At 42.2% G+C, this 17,068-nt stretch overlaps 2 protein-coding genes and 1 long non-coding RNA gene across 3 annotated transcripts; 2 read left to right on the top strand and 1 right to left on the bottom strand.

The window, feature by feature from the left end:
- Positions 1-2,509: 2,509 nt before the first annotated feature.
- LOC109642133 (leukotriene B4 receptor 1-like) lies at positions 2,510-7,629 on the top strand. The gene is made up of 5 exons (XM_020106814.2): positions 2,510-2,643; positions 4,616-5,203; positions 6,248-6,448; positions 6,536-6,579; positions 6,679-7,629. Exons 2-5 carry the CDS (start codon positions 4,634-4,636, stop codon positions 6,899-6,901), a joined length of 1,038 nt encoding a protein of 345 aa, XP_019962373.1. The 5' UTR covers positions 2,510-2,643; positions 4,616-4,633; the 3' UTR covers positions 6,902-7,629.
- A 159-nt stretch (positions 7,630-7,788) lies between these two features.
- On the bottom strand, positions 7,789-9,093 carry LOC109642134 (uncharacterized). The gene is made up of 3 exons (XR_002203636.2): positions 8,931-9,093; positions 8,148-8,178; positions 7,789-7,946 (listed from the first exon to the last, which is right to left on the bottom strand). It is a non-coding gene; the product is annotated as an uncharacterized lncRNA (long non-coding RNA).
- Positions 9,094-10,025: 932 nt separating this feature from the next.
- LOC109642135 (gap junction delta-4 protein-like) lies at positions 10,026-12,718 on the top strand. The gene is made up of 2 exons (XM_069511303.1): positions 10,026-10,319; positions 11,141-12,718. The coding sequence occupies exons 1-2, from the start codon at positions 10,262-10,264 to the stop codon at positions 12,277-12,279; spliced, it is 1,197 nt and encodes a 398-aa protein (XP_069367404.1). The 5' UTR covers positions 10,026-10,261; the 3' UTR covers positions 12,280-12,718.
- Positions 12,719-17,068: the final 4,350 nt, after the last annotated feature.

Below are 17,068 nucleotides of genomic sequence, written 5' to 3'. Positions count from 1 at the left end.
GATCGAGAGGGAATGTACATTTTCATATAGTGCACCACAGGGAGCGGCAGTGTGCAGCCATGTTGTTCTGATGTCCGAGGACTTTGTATTTGCAGATACAAGTAAAGCAGGGATGTTAAACTTAAGTCTCTTCGTGTCCAAGTGTTAAACGCAGAGTTAATGTTGATGCAAATGCAGCTTATGAGAGAAATCTACATCTGAAAAAAACAAAAGTCAAAACACCAAATTGGAAAAAAGCTTCTAAAAATATACATGAGAGCTCAGTTTCTAAATCTTTGCTCCTCCGTCCCCTCCAGCACACCTCATCGTTTACCGTCACACCGGTGTATTTAAATAAAACGGTGATTTCTGCGCTGCCGCTTTGAGACTTTGATTAAACCACTGTTTTGAATTTTCATATTTCAAATCACAGTGGTCTGACAAATAGCACATGTTGGTCGCAAACATCTGCAGCCCATTACGCGATAGGTCAGAACAAACCATAGCAAAGAAAGTTGGAGGTGACAGAAAGTTGGCGGCCCGCAGTCGTGTATGTGCAGACATATACGAGGTTGTTTTGGAAAAGTCAAGTTTCCTCTTCCACACTTGAACGTGAGGTCGGATCCATCCGCTCTGCTTTCAAAACATCTTTGGGTGTGAATGGTGTTGGCTTTGGCAGGATGGAGGGTGAGAGGAGCAGGACTCGCTCTCAGGTTTAGCCGCTTTCGTCTGCATCAGAATCAGAATCAGGTTTATTTGGCCGAGTGAGCACACAAAAAGGAATCTGGTTCCGACTGATGGTGACGCTCTAATGGAACAGACAATATACAGATACAAATACAATACCCGTCAAATATCCACAGATACGCAGATACTTACCTAAACTTTGCTAGTATTCGTGTGCAGGCACCAAGGACAAAGATGGCCGACACGTACGAACGCTGCCATCCGGTGCATTTGGCCGCCAGAGTCTGCACAGTGGCGATAAGGGGGCGGGGCAGAGGCCCCGTCGATACACGCACTCGACCAATCGTGATTCAGTCTCAGACGATTTTTAACCACGAACAATTGAAACCAAACTTCCAGGAAAAAAAGACTTGAGCAAAACACCAGTGTGATAAGAGCTAACGCGACAGAAATGGTTCGGTCCACTTGGGCTCCTCCGGTCTCTTTTGCCCAGGGGCCCCTGAAGTCTCTTGAGACGCTCCTGTCAGCTGATCGTGAGGCTGATTGCAAGCAGATAGAAGCTTTTCCTGTGGTGCACGAGGCTCTGTAGCGCCCACTAGAGGAGAGGGGTGGGAAAAGGTTGTGTGATTTCCTGGTTCTTGTGGAAAACAAATACAAAAGTATTTCATGATGTTGTTTAAGTTGTTTAAGGTGGAGCTGCAACTGTTCCAGTGAAACCTCCTGCTATTGGATGAACTTAATGTTGAACCTGATAAACAAAGTGCATGCTGGTACTAGAAATGGAGAGTCCTGTGGAGGTTGTGAAGCCGCAGCGGTGAACGTCCCAGTAAACTGTTTAAAAGGACTGCTGCGATGTGATGGATGAGTGCAACACAGAAGAAGAACTCAGGTTCACGAGAGGAGGCGAGCAGAGAGATGTGGATCCTCGAGGATGTGTTGCCCTCATGTGGTGAGAAGAAAACACAGGATCTGTTTTTCATCAGAGGACACGAGGAGGAAATGTTTCCTAACTTGATCTCTGACGATGATCTGAATCAGAGATGAATGTAGTTTGTTTCACTGACTGATTGAATCTTAATATTTTGTGGTGCATGTGGAATATGTAATATTGTTATCGTGGTAAACGTTACCTGATGAATGTATGATGTGTATACTTGATGTTCAGACATTTTACAAACACATATGAACGGAGGAATATTTGATAAATTGATCTGAAGTATTTCAGGAATAAAAAAGGTTTTTGTTTCCCCCCAAAAACTTATTTGGCAAAGCAAATGTAAAAATGTTATACGAGGCAATTTAATATTCAACCTAATGATGGTGTGTGATGAACGTTTTTACACTTTATTCTTACAGCAAACATGAGGATGAAGGTGACCTCTCTGGGTTTTTCCTAATTTCTCCACTTCCTTCAGGAAACCAACATTCCTGTCAGTGTCAGAGGCTTGTGTGAACGAGTGAATGGGAGTTTTTACGAGTTTACACGAGTTTACACTCATGCCGCCTGCACCTATAAGACACAGTTGTGAATTGAGCTTGTGCAAACACCTGAATCACTTTTCCTCTCCTTCTCGTTACGCAACAAGGATCGACTCACGCAATGAAAAGTGCCTCAGGACAAAAATATCCATCTTTATGTGACATTGTGGGACAGGTTTAAAAAAAAAGGATGCAATGTTTATTGACAAAAGACCATCACATGGTCATTATATTTAAAACACATATATATATATGTTTCAGAGCAGATATTTATTCTACAGGAAGTTCATATTTGGACAACAATAGATGAGTAGTTCAGAGAGGGAGAGGACACACCTCTGTCCCTCCCTCACCCACAGGCAGCATGTTGCAGCCTGTGACACAGGACATGATTCACTTTATTATGGACTGAGATAACAGACGCTGTGAGAGACGGACAGAGCGACATCTGGATATTTAAATCTCACACAAACCAAAGAAGACAGACATTGCACTCAGGTCGGTCATTCTTAAACTTGAAAACTCTCAACTCATTTATTTGTCTTCGTTTTCTCTGCGAGATTTCACTCACATCTTTTCCTCCCTCCTCTTCTCCCCTTCTCTCTTTTTCCATCTCAGAACAATAATTTACTTTTCTGGACGTGATTATTTACATATGGCAGATTTATTACAAACCCGTGACTCGTCATTTGAATACCTGTGGACTGTGAGCTAATCCACTGCCATCACTGTCCTGGCAGGAGCGAGTGTTTCGCAGAGTTGTGGTGTCGTCCAGTTTTGTTTTGTAGCTGACTAATTGCTCTAAATCATCAAAAACAGCTTTGCGGCAGTTTCCAGTGAAAATAATTTGTCTGTATTTCTATTTCTCAGTTTCTATTGCGTTTATTTTTCTGAGTTTTTCGTCTAAACTAAAAATTACCGATGTTATATACAATAAAATGCTTTAACAATATGTGCTCTGTCATAAACTGTGCGATTTTTCATCTCCTGACCGATTGTGTAGACGTATCTTGATTGGAAAGATCTTTGAATTGTTTCTGACACAGTGTTTTCCTCGGACAGCATCAGTGCGTTGCTATGACTGAGCTCTCGGTTGCATTTCTTGCCTGTGTTGTAAGTCAGGCTTTGATTGATTGTGTTTACTCGTCCACTCTCATATGAAGCCGTCAGGGGAAAATAAACAGCCGGCTTCAGCGGGACCAGAGCAAGGACATTATGGCATAATCAGGAAGTAAGGACTTGACGTTGTTTTGTGCAGATATACGTGAAAGCGACCATTTTTAGAACCGATGACGTCCTCTCTGCATTGCTCATCTTAAATATTATCAGGGACACACACAGACGTGACCTCTGTGTTCTGTGGAACTGGTTTTCAAGTGGAAAGACAACGAGAGAGATCATATGATATGATCGGCTACATTTTCTCTTAACCGGGTAAATGTTCTGTCCTTTTCTAATTCTAGTGTTTTAATGTACAGTTTTGCTCAAACAGTACATCTATGTGCAGCCACTTTCCCCGTCATACATCACGCACACTGTCAGCCTGACTGCAATGTGGGGTTAGGAAGAGATGGAACCAACGACCTCCTGGTTAGTGAACGACCTGAAAGACGTTGTTTATCTGTTAATTAAGGGATTTTACGAGGAAAAACTACTGAAAAGTTTCCCACCAAACCTGGTGGAAGGATGTGGCGTCTGTCCAGGACAAAGCAATTCATGTTTGGTCCGGATCTGCATCAGGGAGCGGGTGTATGATCTTTGAGTTCGCGTGTTTAGAGGGTGTGTTTTTTTCCGAGGGAATATAACTCATGGATCAGGACTCATTGGATTCAGAGGACTGATATCTAAGAGTGTGTGCAACGTGGGGCAGCTTGATTGAATTCAGAGGGTCTCTCGGGCCTCGGTGAAGGTGTGAACTCAACAGATTGTCATTCAAGTTAAGTGTGGACACTTTTTACTCGTATAGTTCAGAAACCCATGGATGGTGGTGAAACCCAGACTTTGTGCAAATATAAAGATGCACCTAGAAATCGACAAAAGACAATGCATTTAGAAATGTTCTGTCACATTCCTTTCTTGTACTTTCATTTTTTCTTTCATGAATAATTGTGAAACCTCCAATAAGCAGACGTCTCGAGGGCAAAGAACGACTGTGTTGAAATCCTGCTCTCGTACATGTTTTAGCACGCTGCCTCGTCCACTGAGCTGCACAGTTTGCTACAGGGTGTGAATACTTTAGAGGCTGAGTCAGGACGAGACACCCTCCGTCTCTAAATCACTCGTGCTCATCTCGCAAACAAATGTTTTCGTCATCTACTGCTGCAAAATGTTGCCCAGAACAAAAAAAGTGTCCCAGCTCATAAACCTTTTATTAATGCTCCCTCATCAGATAAGTACCGAAGTAAAGTAATCCGACAGTACTGCGGTAAAACTGGCAACTACAGATGAACATGTTGTCTCTCGTCCTCAGGATCAAAAGTCTTCCATCATGAGTAACAATCAGACTGGTCCAGCTGTGGGAGACTCGAACCTTGAGGACGACAGCGTCGTGAGCAACGACTTCTCCACGTCCTTCGGTGCCATCATCCTCGGCCTGGTCTGCCTCCTGGGCGTCCCTGGCAACTTCTTCATCGTCTGGAGCATCCTGGCGCGCATCCGACAACGCTCAGTCACCACCATCCTCATCCTCAACCTGGCGTGTGCCGACGGCTTCCTCATGATCCTCACCATCTTCTTCATCGTCTACCTGGCCAAGCAGACGTGGGTCTTCGGTAACGCGTTGTGCAAAGGCCTGTTCTACCTGTGCAACTCCAACATGTACGCGTCCATCTTCCTGATCACGCTGATGAGCGTGCACAGGATGGTGGCGGTGGTGTTTCCGATGAAACTGCCCTCCGTGGCCAGCAAGAAGATTGTGAGGAGGGTGATCGTGACCATGTGGGTGATGGTGCTGCTCATTGCCCTTCCCTCGCTGGTGTTTCGGGACGTAAGAGAAGACAATAACGAGAGGAACACAACGAGAAGGGTTTGTGCGCCCAATCACACCCTTCCTCGACATGTAAGTAAAGACAGACCTGCTGCTAACAGTTAAATTTACCTCCAACAGGGAGGACATGTTTTCACCCGTGTCTGCAGGCCGAGAAAGAACCCTTTGAATTTTGTTTTAAATCACTTTTCTTAAAAATTGCACATTTTCCCAGAAACTGATTTATGGATCTTGATAGAAAGAAATTGAGGCATCTTCAGGGGACTGATATCTCTGAGTGTGTTCACTTCTCTGAGGATCCACATGAGGATTCAGGCGTCTTTAGTGGAAAACATTTTTGGCATGGATCCAGACAAAGAGGCAGACCCAGGAAGTGTTTTATCACTTTCTTAAACATGACAGGACGGGGCCTTTGGTGGAGGACTGCATACGCTACTCAGCACCATTTTAGTTGTTAGCTCAAAAAACCCTAAACAGTTTCCAAAAACCAAAGGCTCAGAACGGACAAAGAGCTCAGTCAAGAAATTCCTCTGAGCAAAGAGCATCTGCACGATGTAATTGAATCTGGTGCAGAGATGTGCAACTTGGTCTGCTGCCATGTAAGAGACAGAAAACTAGATCATCCCTCCTGCGGTTGTGCCTCCGCCAGCACCGCAACAGTTTCAGTCTGAGGTCTGGAAATTTGTGCCAATTGTGCCATGATTCTCTTGTTGTGTTGTGAAGATGACACGTTCACGAAGCAGGAGGACGTTTCACAAAGTCACAGTGACCTTGACCTTTGACATTCGACCCTCAAAATCTAATTGAAGATATTACCTCAAGGATATTGTGTTACCAGTTACTGCTCCGGTTTGGTGGAAACACACAGATATGTGTGAATTCCGCAGAACAAATAGTCTCCTCCCCTGTGTCGGGATGATCAGAACATGTCAGAAGAATTTAAACTTCCATTGTTTTGTCTGATCAAAAGATTTCCAGTTTTCAGAAGCAGCAAACCCTCTGAACCGAGGAGCTGGAAACTCCTTTCGTCTTGTTCCACCTTGTTTTGACTGATTCATTCATGTCGGCTGAATCCCACGTGACCATCACTTTTCTTTTTCCGTCTTCTGTGTGTAGGTGCGTTTTCAGTACGCCTTTGAGACGGTGACAGGATTCATTCTTCCTTACGCCATCATCATAACCTGCTATGTTCTCATCCTGCGGCGCCTGAGGCAGACCAAGTTCCAGAGGAAGATCCGCAGCGAGAAACTCATCCTGGCCATCGTGGTGATGTTCGGCGCTTTCTGGCTGCCGTACCACGTCATCAACATGCTGCAGGTGAGTGAGTTCGCTTTATCACGTGAGAATCACGTTTCTGCCTCTCAAGCAGGGATTGAATGAACTCGGCGTTTTGTTTTGTTCAAGGTGGCAGCTCAGTGGTACCCAGAGGATTCACCCACAAGAGAGATGTGAGTATTTGTTTGTTCAGTCGTCACGGCAGAACTAAAAAAGACTAATAACAGTGTGAGGTTATTAACGTGTGTGTTAATCTCTGTGTGTGTTTGCAGATTGGACCACATCACTCAGTCGAGTCGAGCCGTCACTTCAGCGTTGGCCTTCATCAGCAGCTGCGCCAACCCCGTCCTCTACACCTTCGCTGGGAAGTCCTACATCAAGAAGAACGGCTTCACCTTCATGGCGAAGCTCTTCGAGGGAGTGACGTCGGACCAATCGGGGAAAAAAAATGAGGTCGAGACTCAAAACTGTGTTTATACACTAGATTCCAAATGAACAGGTATCGTTGTTTTGTAGATAGAATGTGTTGAATCTTAAGAATCGTGTTTAATTTGTATTGTTTATTTTTACATTTTGTGGCAGTTAGAGTATAATTTTCTATAATGTTATATATATATATATATATGATAGCTAGAACGTACAATTTGCTGATGCACTTGAGGGAGAAAATGCAATGTGACAACAAATTCTTAACTTCACTAAGACCTTTCTTCAGGACCCTCCGTTAATCTTAAATATTTCATGAATGGTTTAGAAAACTGTTTTGTGCAGCAATAATATTAGTTTCCAGACATTTTATTTTACTGTGTTTTACTATATCATCATTTGTTTATGCTGCAGCCTCCACCGGTGCTTTAGTTATGAACAAATGAATGAAAACTTTATTTGCTGGCTCAGTGCTGCACGTTTGTTTTAGACCAGAGATCATTGAACCACTTGTGAGCTGAGTTCATCACAGCTCACTAAAGAAATCAGTATTAATTAGATCTGGTAAGTTTCAAAATAATGGGAAACTTCACAGGGGCAAGCATTTAGTTTTTAAATCTCGCATTTTATTTACCATGACTTTCATCTTTTTAACGGCACGCTTTGGTTTCACGTTACTTTTCGTAACGTAATCTTGCACTTCTTTTGTTCATCGTTAACTTTAAAAAGCACTGAAGCATGACTTGTTCGTACCCCAATTACCAGGAAACATCATGTGAATAAACATTTCTTTTTTACTTGTTTGAGATCATTTCTTATATCGTTGTATACACGTCTGTCACCAGATGTCCAGCTCTGCATGTCACAATGTTTCCCACTAAATAGATTTATACCGTCGGCAAACTTGATCTCCACGTTACAACCTGTGAGCTGCAAATTAAATGAAAACACTGCAGTTTAAAACACTTTTCTTTATTTGAGAGCAACGGCACAGTTTATACAAAATTACAAGCATATGTTGACCTACAACTGGGACAGTAGAAATATTTAGCTTAGTTTCACCTTTAAATTACAAAAACGAGGCGATCCAGCATTTATCCATCGTTCCCATTACCTGGAAGAAGAACAGGAGAAATTATTAAGCTGATTTTAAAAGGGTGTCAAATTCTATTTAGTCAAGAAAGGCCTGAATTTAAATAAATGACAGAGGGCAGCTCTTGTGATCCTTGTACACCAACATAACATGCAGCAGGTCTTAGAATCATGTTCGACTTCACGCGTCGTTAAACTGTAGAAGACGACCACCGGTACTGACCTCATCTCATCAGCTCGTCCAGGTCGGGGCTCTGAAATCATAAAAACAAAATGAGCTCCGTTAGTCTCAACGTGCAACGAAAATAAAACACGGGCAGCATCTGTTCCGTCAAACCCATCAGTGCAGTAAAGAGTATAATCATGAGCTTCAGGTGAAACACGGACTGCAGATCATCATTGGAGTTTGACTGAGCTAAATGGTTGAGGAGAGTTCATTTACTCGGGTGCTGTGCTCAGTTACAAGGTTCTGTATTTCAGTTAAGTACAAGTATTGTAAAGTTCCTTAGTTTTTTACGTTTGGGTCACAGCTCCAAATAAGACCAGGGAGGAAATGAGCTGATGTAACCAGTTAGTGACGCACGTGTGAACCAATCAATCAAATTTAGATTAAAACTAAACAGGACCACTCACTAAACGGAGAAACACGTGGGATGCGATGTTTGGGATGAAACCAGGGGTTTAGAAGAAAAGGATCGAGCTTGTGTTTCAGCTCAGTGACCTGCTCCCTCCAGGAAACACTGAAACATGTAAATCATTTAAAATTATCTAATAACAAAACCAGATTCAAACCACAACACGTGAGCCTCGGTAGAGATGATGATAATAATAAAGATAATCTGATTATTAGAAATGTTCCCTCACTCAGACGCAGTTTTACTTCTCATGAGTGAAACAACCACGAGGTCTGAAGCGTGGAGGCGAACAATGGAGATCAGAGCCACAACCACAACAAACACACACTTAACACACAGACAAACACACACCAATCACATGTGACACGAACCTGAGGGCCGCTGATCGAAGACGAACAGAACATGTTCGATTCCTCCGCAGAAACACGCTCGACCTCCGTCACCGCAACGAGGAAGAGAGAGAGAGAGTTAATGGAGCCGAGCCGCAATTTATCTGCTGATCGAAACCACGTGTCTGCCGCTGTCCTCCGTCACAACCTGCAACTTCCGGGTCTGCTGCACTATAAAAATACTGCACACGTGACCAGCAGAGGATTTTATCTTTATTATATTTATTATATCTCACTGATGTTCAAATAAACCTCCTGTTATTATAATATGTGTCAGTATAATAAGACACGTTCTCAAAATATCATTATTAAGACTTAGTTTATCATTATTATGATTTAATCTCTTATTATTATGACCTAATATTTCATTATTATGACTTAGTTTCTCATTATTATGACTTAATATCTCATTATTATGACTTAGTTTCTCATTATTATGACTTAGTTTATCATTATTATGACTTAATATCTCATTATTATGACTTAGTTTCTCATTATTATGACTTAATCTCGTATTATTATGACCTAATATCTCATTATTATGACTTAGTTTATCATTATTATGACTTAGTTTACCATTATTAAGACTTAATATCTAATTAATATGACTTAGTTTATCATTATTATGACTTAGTTTACCATTATTAAGACTTAATATCTAATTAATATGACTTAGTTTATCATTATTATGACTTAGTTTATCATTATTATGACTTAGTTTATCATTATTATGACTTAATATCTCATTATTATGACTTAGTTTATCATTATTATGACTTAGTTTACCATTATTAAGACTTAATATCTCATTATTGTGACTTAGTTTATCATTATTATGACTTAATCTCTTATTATTATGACCTAATATCTCATTATTACGACTTAGTTTATCATTATTATGACTTAGTTTATCATTATTATGACTTAGTTTATCATTAATATGATTTAATATCTCATTATTGTGACTTAGTTTATCATTATTATGACTTATTTTATCATTATTATGACTTAACCTCTTATTATTATGACCTAATATCTCAGTATTATGACTTATGACACAACATTTATCTGTGGAGCTTAACTTGATGGTTGTGCAGCTTCCTGTGAGTTTGACCGGCACCTTGACATCCCAACAATGCTCCGGCGGTCGCCTGGTAAGAATAGCTCCCTGCACAGGTCCTGGCCTCTGCAGGCGGGTACAGAGCGTTAGAGGTGACTGTGTTCAGTGGAGAGTACGTTTGGACCAGCGGAGAAGTGGGCAACAACGCAGCAGCACGTCCATTTAAATTCTCCAACACTTCTGAACAAGGAGGATGATGAGAACAACGGATCTTCTCTTCATCACCATCAGCCATAATGTGTCCTTCATCGGTAAGATATATTCTGTTTGACCGCTCTTATTAAATAGTAGTGATGTTATTTCATCCCTTCGCTTCTACTGTGTTGTTAGTCATTTTATATTTGTGTCTAATTCAGAATAATAAAGGTTTACTTCTATAGCACTTATCTAAACAAGGGAATAAAACAAGTATTAAAAACAAATGACATCCATTAAAACCAGTTTAAATCTGTCTTTCCATCCAAAAACATGATTTAAACAACAATTTAAAATCAGATGATTTTAACTATACTAGTGTTGGTTGGATCTTAGTTTACGTCTCGGAGCACAGGAAGTTAGTCGCTCTGTAATATAACCTGGTCCCTTTGAAAGTTATTTAAAGAATCTTAAAATCAATCCTAAATTTAACTGGCTCGCTGATTGAATAGAACGTCTGCAGTCGTATCATATCGTTTGCAGACGTCCAGACGTGAGACGACAAATGCATGAATAACATTTTTTTCAAGGGCAGGAAAAGACAGAGCTGATTTGATTTTGGTATAATAAAAAGATATAATAGCTTGAAAATTCAGTGTATTCTGAATTTTGTGAGTAGTTTTATATGAATATATTCTTGTTTGAAAGCTGCTGCACAAACAAGGTTTACTCTAAATTTTTCCAGTTTTATAACATAAATTTCCTTTTACCCATTTTGCCAGTTGTGTTATATTCAGCATCATGATACTTCTTCCTTAATTACGTTTATGACTTTCTTTCAAGGTTTTCACACGTCTTGAAAAACCAGTAGATTACGAGACATTATCACTGACCTCATTATATTGTTTGTTACTTGATCGTCGCTTTTCTATTTCAGGCAAAACCTGGTGGGTGCTGATGCTGGTTCTACGTGCTCTCTCCGTCCTGCTGGCCGGTTTCACTCTCTTCAGCGACGAGCAGGAGAGATTCATCTGTAACACCATCCAACCAGGCTGCTCCAATGTCTGTTTTGATGCATTTTCTCCCATGTCCGTCCTCCGTCTCTGGTTCTTCCACCTCATTCTTCTCTGTCTGCCAAATGTGCTGTTTGCAACCCACGTCGTGCACAGACTGTTGTCACATCCTCACTCTGGAGCCTCCTGCAGCGACAGGAGTCGAGGAGCTTCACTCGAGAACTCCAGCTCTTCCGGAGAACTGTCCCTGCATAAAGCTCCTCTTCATGACCTCCCTCGTGAATGGGGAGCGCCACGTTTCTACTGCGCTTACTTCTTCGCTGTTATTCTGCGAATCCTTCTCGAGGTGGTATTCGGAGCGGTCCAGTTTTTTCTCTTTGGATTGTCGGTTCCAAAGAGCTTCCTCTGTTACGAGGCTCCCTGCACATCTGGGGTCGAATGCTACGTCTCCAGACCCACAGAAAAGACCTTGATGCTGAACTTCATGCTGGGTGTTTCCTCCCTGTCCGTTCTGCTCAGTTTGGTCGACCTGGTGAGCTCCATGAAGGCAATGGTGCGATGGAGGAGGACGAAGAAGATGCTGATGGAGGAGTTGAGTAAAGGGGAGCAAAGCAGCATGTTCACAACGACAACCATGGCTGAAGACAACGACGTTCTTCCAACCAGAAGAATCAGCCCGAGTGGACGCTCAACGGAGGCCGACAAGGATGAAAATCAGGCGGCTGGTGTTGTGTCAAATGGTGAACTCCTCTCAACAATAACGAATGGCGGGCCGACCCGTAAAACTAGTGTATCGACCAATGAGAAGAGCCCAGATGACAAAGACACTAAGGCGGACATGCCTCGTTCACCTACTCCTATGAGCAATCCTGTGCCAAGTCCCTTTGTCCTCCACACCCACCTGAGACCTCCGCTTTCCCCCCGCCCAGACAGGGGGCCGCTGAGCCCCAGGGTGCCACCGATGGGTGTCAAACAGCTGCAGTGCCAGAGCAGCCCGGCCGAAATGAACTCAAGCCAACAGTCTGACAGCAGCGAGTCCCAGGACAAGAGGGCGTGGGTGTGACTGGCCCAGGAAATGAGCTTTAACTATTATCTGAAGCACAATTAACATGTTTGAACTGTAAAGGAAGAATCGTTAGAAATTGTAGCTGCACTGATTAATATTTTTTATATATATACGAGTATGGCGTGAAAGGTTTTGCTGATGTCGACATCGACCCACAAAGCTTTATACTCTTTAGCTAATTTTGTCTGGCTGCTATCAATTAAATCAATTAACATACTTTTACAATCAGCTTCTAATGTGAACGTGTTCATCTCTCACACTTTCACCAAAACTGATTTATGATTAACGTGAATAAATACGTCTCTCACTCCTTCTTCTCCGGCTTTGCTCTTTGTTACGATGTAAAAAATTGGAGAGAGGTGTCAAGGGTTCGTTCAAACAGGTGTCGTTACAATTCTGTCAAAATCCTGGTTTCGCGAAACAAGATTAAAGTGTAGTTTTTGGACGCATGTTGTTTCTGAATGTTTGATAATAAAGTGAACTGCTCAGATTTAACTCGTTTAGTAAAACTGCTTCACATAGTTCTTCTTCTGGACGCCCCACAAAGTCTCTCTAACACAATTGTTTTGCCGTGAGAACATGAGACGCTCAAACAAACAGTGTCTGACCTTGATGCGGCCGAAGTTACGGCGCTCAGCTGTTGTCTGGATCACCGGGCGCTGGCAGCCACAACAGACACACTGACCTGACCTCCGACATCTCACACGAGCACCCCACAACCCCGCCGTGACCCGACCCGAGCCGAACCTGCTCGCATGACCCCAGTCCTTCAACCCTCCTCGCCACCATCGCTCAACATCAACTTGTTCTAAGGTTTGATACAGAAGCTGGTGAACGATCACAGTCACATTTGACTCCGTGGTTAATAAAATACAAAACCTTTTGAGGGTTCGGAACCAAACAGCAAAGAAGGGAAGTTCTTTCCTTTAATATTTGGATTCATTATTTTCTCTTTCTTGACAAACATCGCTCCAGCAGCAACAAACTCATCCGCAATTACTGGAATATAACATTTTAACAGCACAACCCCTGTGCACAATACCGCCAGTGCAGCCATGACCCTAACACATGCCTCAGACCCTTCCCCTTCTTCTTCTGCTGTGGTATTTGGAGCAGCTACGACATGCAGAAACATTAGCGGGGGTGGAACAGTGGTCAGTCGGGTGCTCGGAGAAAGGACCACACTGTCTCTGGTGGAGGTCAAAAGGTCACACAAGCAAACCTGTTGACCCCACACATGCATGTAAAAGTGTCCCTGAAGGTGACAGTGTGTGTGTGTGTGTGTGTGTGTGTGTGTGTGTGTGTGTGTGTGTGTGTGTGTGTGTGTTGCTGACCTCCCACAGATTTATGCTTCAACACAAAACCCTCACACTGAAAGAATTTCTCGTCACGTCACAGGCTCTGCTCTGTCCCACATCTGTATCATCATATAACATCGGTCACAACACAACTTCAAAACAGGATGTCTGACAACGTCTAAAACTCAATATAGAGGACCTGCATGGCCAAAAGTGTGCGGACGCCACATAACAGCCGAGTGTGATAACTGCACATCTCATATCTCAGCTGATGGAACCGTCTCCACTGTTCTCCGGAGGCTGGTCACAGTTTTTAGTGACCCGGCTGCAGGGCGCTGCTTGGTGAGGTCAGATGCTGGAGCTGTGGGATAGCCGGCTGGTCACAGTCGGCGTTTCAGTTCATCCTACTCATATTTAATGGGTTCGAGGTCAGGGCTCCATGCATCCATAAATCTACAAAAGCCTGTCCACATACATTTGGCCACATTACTTTCACATGTCCTGAGCATAGTGCTGCTTTTACTGACATCTAGTGGCCAGTTCTGAGTAATGCAGTAGAGAAAAGAACATGAGAGTGACAGGTGAAAAATATATTTTTTATGAGTTTGTAATGATAGAATATAATAAAAACACATTTGTTTATGCCTGAAACATAATCTAGTTCTATAATATGCTATAATATGACTTAAAACACAATAGAACTGTGAAAAAGTAATTTGAGTTACTGCTAAAATGATTTAAACTGATCTGATAAACTGCCAGATTCAGAATATATAAAAAATTAGCCAACAGCTCTACCTCTGGTTTCTTTACAATCTTTTTCTGTGGATTAACAAACACTGTTCCTATCAAATAAACACATCAGCACCTGAGAGTATAAAGTTTGAAATGATCATTTAAAAAGTTGTCAGGGTTAAAAAATTGTTTTTAATGTTATAACTGATCAGGAGTCGATCCACTGAAGTTAACTCTGCAGCCGCCTGCAACAACACACCGACTGAGACAGACGAGACTGAGACGCTCTCAACAGTGACCACATCAGAGAGAGGGCATCGCAAATATTGACTACCCAGCATCCTCTTCACCTTTGAGGTGGTATAGATGAGTTTCTCCTTGATGGGTACGACTCTGGAAACAAAATCCATTCATCCTCCCTTGGTGCTAATAACAGACGATTGATCCAGGTCTCGTCTTTGCTTTGACTTTCTGACTGAAGATTTATAGAGCGGCTGACAAATGATAAGCTGCTCTTGAATATCTACGTTCACAAATGCCGACCAGGTCTTGTTTCTATCAGTTTTAAAACAAAATAATTCTTTTTTATACAATTATCAACCAACACAAAGTCATAAACTCTTAAGAAGACAAAGAGATATTCGTCTTTTTAGTCCCAAGTATGATTAAAATCCTATAATTAATGTAACATGATGCAACTCAATACCATCTTTCCTGAATTTGCCCAATCTGAGATGATCCCGCCAGATTTATTCGACTGTTTTCACAACTTGACTGAATCTGCATGTGACACGTAAACTGATCCTCATGAGTAAAATCAATAACATCTGTCCAATCTCCTCAGTCTGGAAACCATTCAACGATCACACTGTGCTTGTTCTCTGCTGCAGCACCTCAGATTGAGGAGCTGCTCTCTTCTTAGCCCCAGCAGAGAATCCCAGGTATGACAAACATGACCTTTAACCTCTCACCTCTACAACCCCCCCCCCCCCCCCCCCCCACACACACACACACACACACACACTCACACGAGCCGGCAGGTCAAAAAAATAATCCAACACTTAAACTTTACAGACCTCAGATTTATCATCAAGCTAATTAGCTTGTGTGATGTTGTTTGTTTTAGTTTCACGTTTTCACTCTCTCATTCTCATTTCCCAGGGAATCATTCAATATCTATGGGACTGGTATTCATGAGTGTGTGTAATTTAAGGACGGTTGGTACATGAATGTGTTTGAGGCTCTACTGTGTGTTATTCTGGTTTCAGTCTGCAGCAGAGGTGGTCGATCCAGATTAAACTGTCAAATATGAGGCAAATCTGAAAATATAGAGCAAAGCCTGAAAAGCTGAGTGGGAGACTTACAGAGGACGAACCTTTCTGACTGATGACTTTTATTCTATGAGCTGCAGGAGTCTGACGTTAGTATCCATCTGTCCATCAGACAGATCTGTCTCTGAACGACGACTGATTCATTCTTATTGTTACTGAAAGTAGAAAACGCTTCCCGCACATCTTTGTCCACATTCTGAAATCGAAAGCTCCCCGCTGCTGTGTGACCTTTCACAGTGTGTGTGCGTCAGAACAAACCAATCAGAGACCGAGCAGCTCATTACACAGAGGCTGGATTCACAGAGCCGATGAAGAGGAGTTGCTCTTCACCTCCAGCATCTCTGAGCGTCGAGCTCTTCCTGAAGTCAGTGTCTTGTTTACGTTAGGAGGAGATGAATCAGCCTCGACCTCTCAACCCATTTCCTCTGTTGATTTTGGCTTTGGGGCTTGAAGGAACATGCCACACACACACACACACACACACACACACACACACACACACACACACACACACACACACACACACACACACACACACACACGGGTAGAGGAAGTAAAGCTGTCTCATGGTTAACAAGCAGTGCAGAGCAATTTGTTCTCATTGAAATAAGTAAACAGGACCTGCCGTCTCCTCATCTGATGATTGATGATGATAATTGACGGAGACATATTTGGTCAAAGTTGTCACAGTTCGGCTTTTTGGAGGTAAATCGTGACATTATTTATTCTTTTGCCCCTGAGTTGTTTAACTTGATTACATTTCAAATGAGGGCCACCCCTCGATGATTTACTGAGTAAAAGAAACGGTTGTAATAATAATAATAAAGTAATGTTGTGAAAATTCTTGTTTTATTGTCCAGCTGACGTCTCCTGACCCGATATAGTTTCACAAAGAATCAAATATACCTTTACAATCCTCCGCCCTTGTATTGATTTGTTGTTGGCCACAGATAATGATTTCTAAAACATCATTCTGGGGCCGGGTGTCAATACCAGGTCTGAACTGGGCCTCAATCTTGTTCCCTTGTTTCAATGCTGAATTTGACTTCTTAAACTGTGACCCTCCATCAGGTCTGAACTCTTCACATGTGAACTTCAGCTGCAGTTGAGCGTGTTTGAACAACAGCCGTGGACATGATTTCTTTACTTCAGATGTTTAAGTGCATTTAAGGTAAATTTTGAATTAAAAAAATTAAGAGTTTCAGGACATAAATGTGCGTCAGAAACAAGTGAACTTTGTATCTTGTTTTTAAAAAATTTACTTTTTTTATTAAGCAAAATGTGAAGATTAGCTGAATCAGTCGTTTCTGCTCTATGGCCGTTTGACCACAAGGTGGCAGCAGAATATAACCGTATCCAGACTCTTCTCCAGAGGAGCTCGTTGGCTTTTCTGTCTCGTGTCCTCTGAGTTTATAGATGATT

The sequence above is a fragment of the Paralichthys olivaceus genome, chromosome 16 (assembly GCF_024713975.1).
Source record: "Paralichthys olivaceus isolate ysfri-2021 chromosome 16, ASM2471397v2, whole genome shotgun sequence".
Classification (NCBI taxonomy): domain Eukaryota; kingdom Metazoa; phylum Chordata; class Actinopteri; order Pleuronectiformes; family Paralichthyidae; genus Paralichthys; species Paralichthys olivaceus.
The sequence above is the reverse complement of the archived record's forward strand: the minus strand, read 5'-3'. Positions and strand labels throughout refer to the sequence as shown.

Coding starts and splice junctions, on each gene's coding strand:
- LOC109642133 (XM_020106814.2), top strand. CDS start 4,634: ATGAGTAACAATCAGACTGGTCCAGCTGTGGGAGACTCGAACCTTGAG. Junction 5,204..6,247: donor ATCACACCCTTCCTCGACAT/GTAAGTAAAGAC, acceptor TTCTGTGTGTAG/GTGCGTTTTCAGTACGCCTT. Junction 6,580..6,678: donor GATTCACCCACAAGAGAGAT/GTGAGTATTTGT, acceptor GTGTGTTTGCAG/ATTGGACCACATCACTCAGT.
- LOC109642135 (XM_069511303.1), top strand. CDS start 10,262: ATGATGAGAACAACGGATCTTCTCTTCATCACCATCAGCCATAATGTG. Junction 10,320..11,140: donor CCATAATGTGTCCTTCATCG/GTAAGATATATT, acceptor TTTCTATTTCAG/GCAAAACCTGGTGGGTGCTG.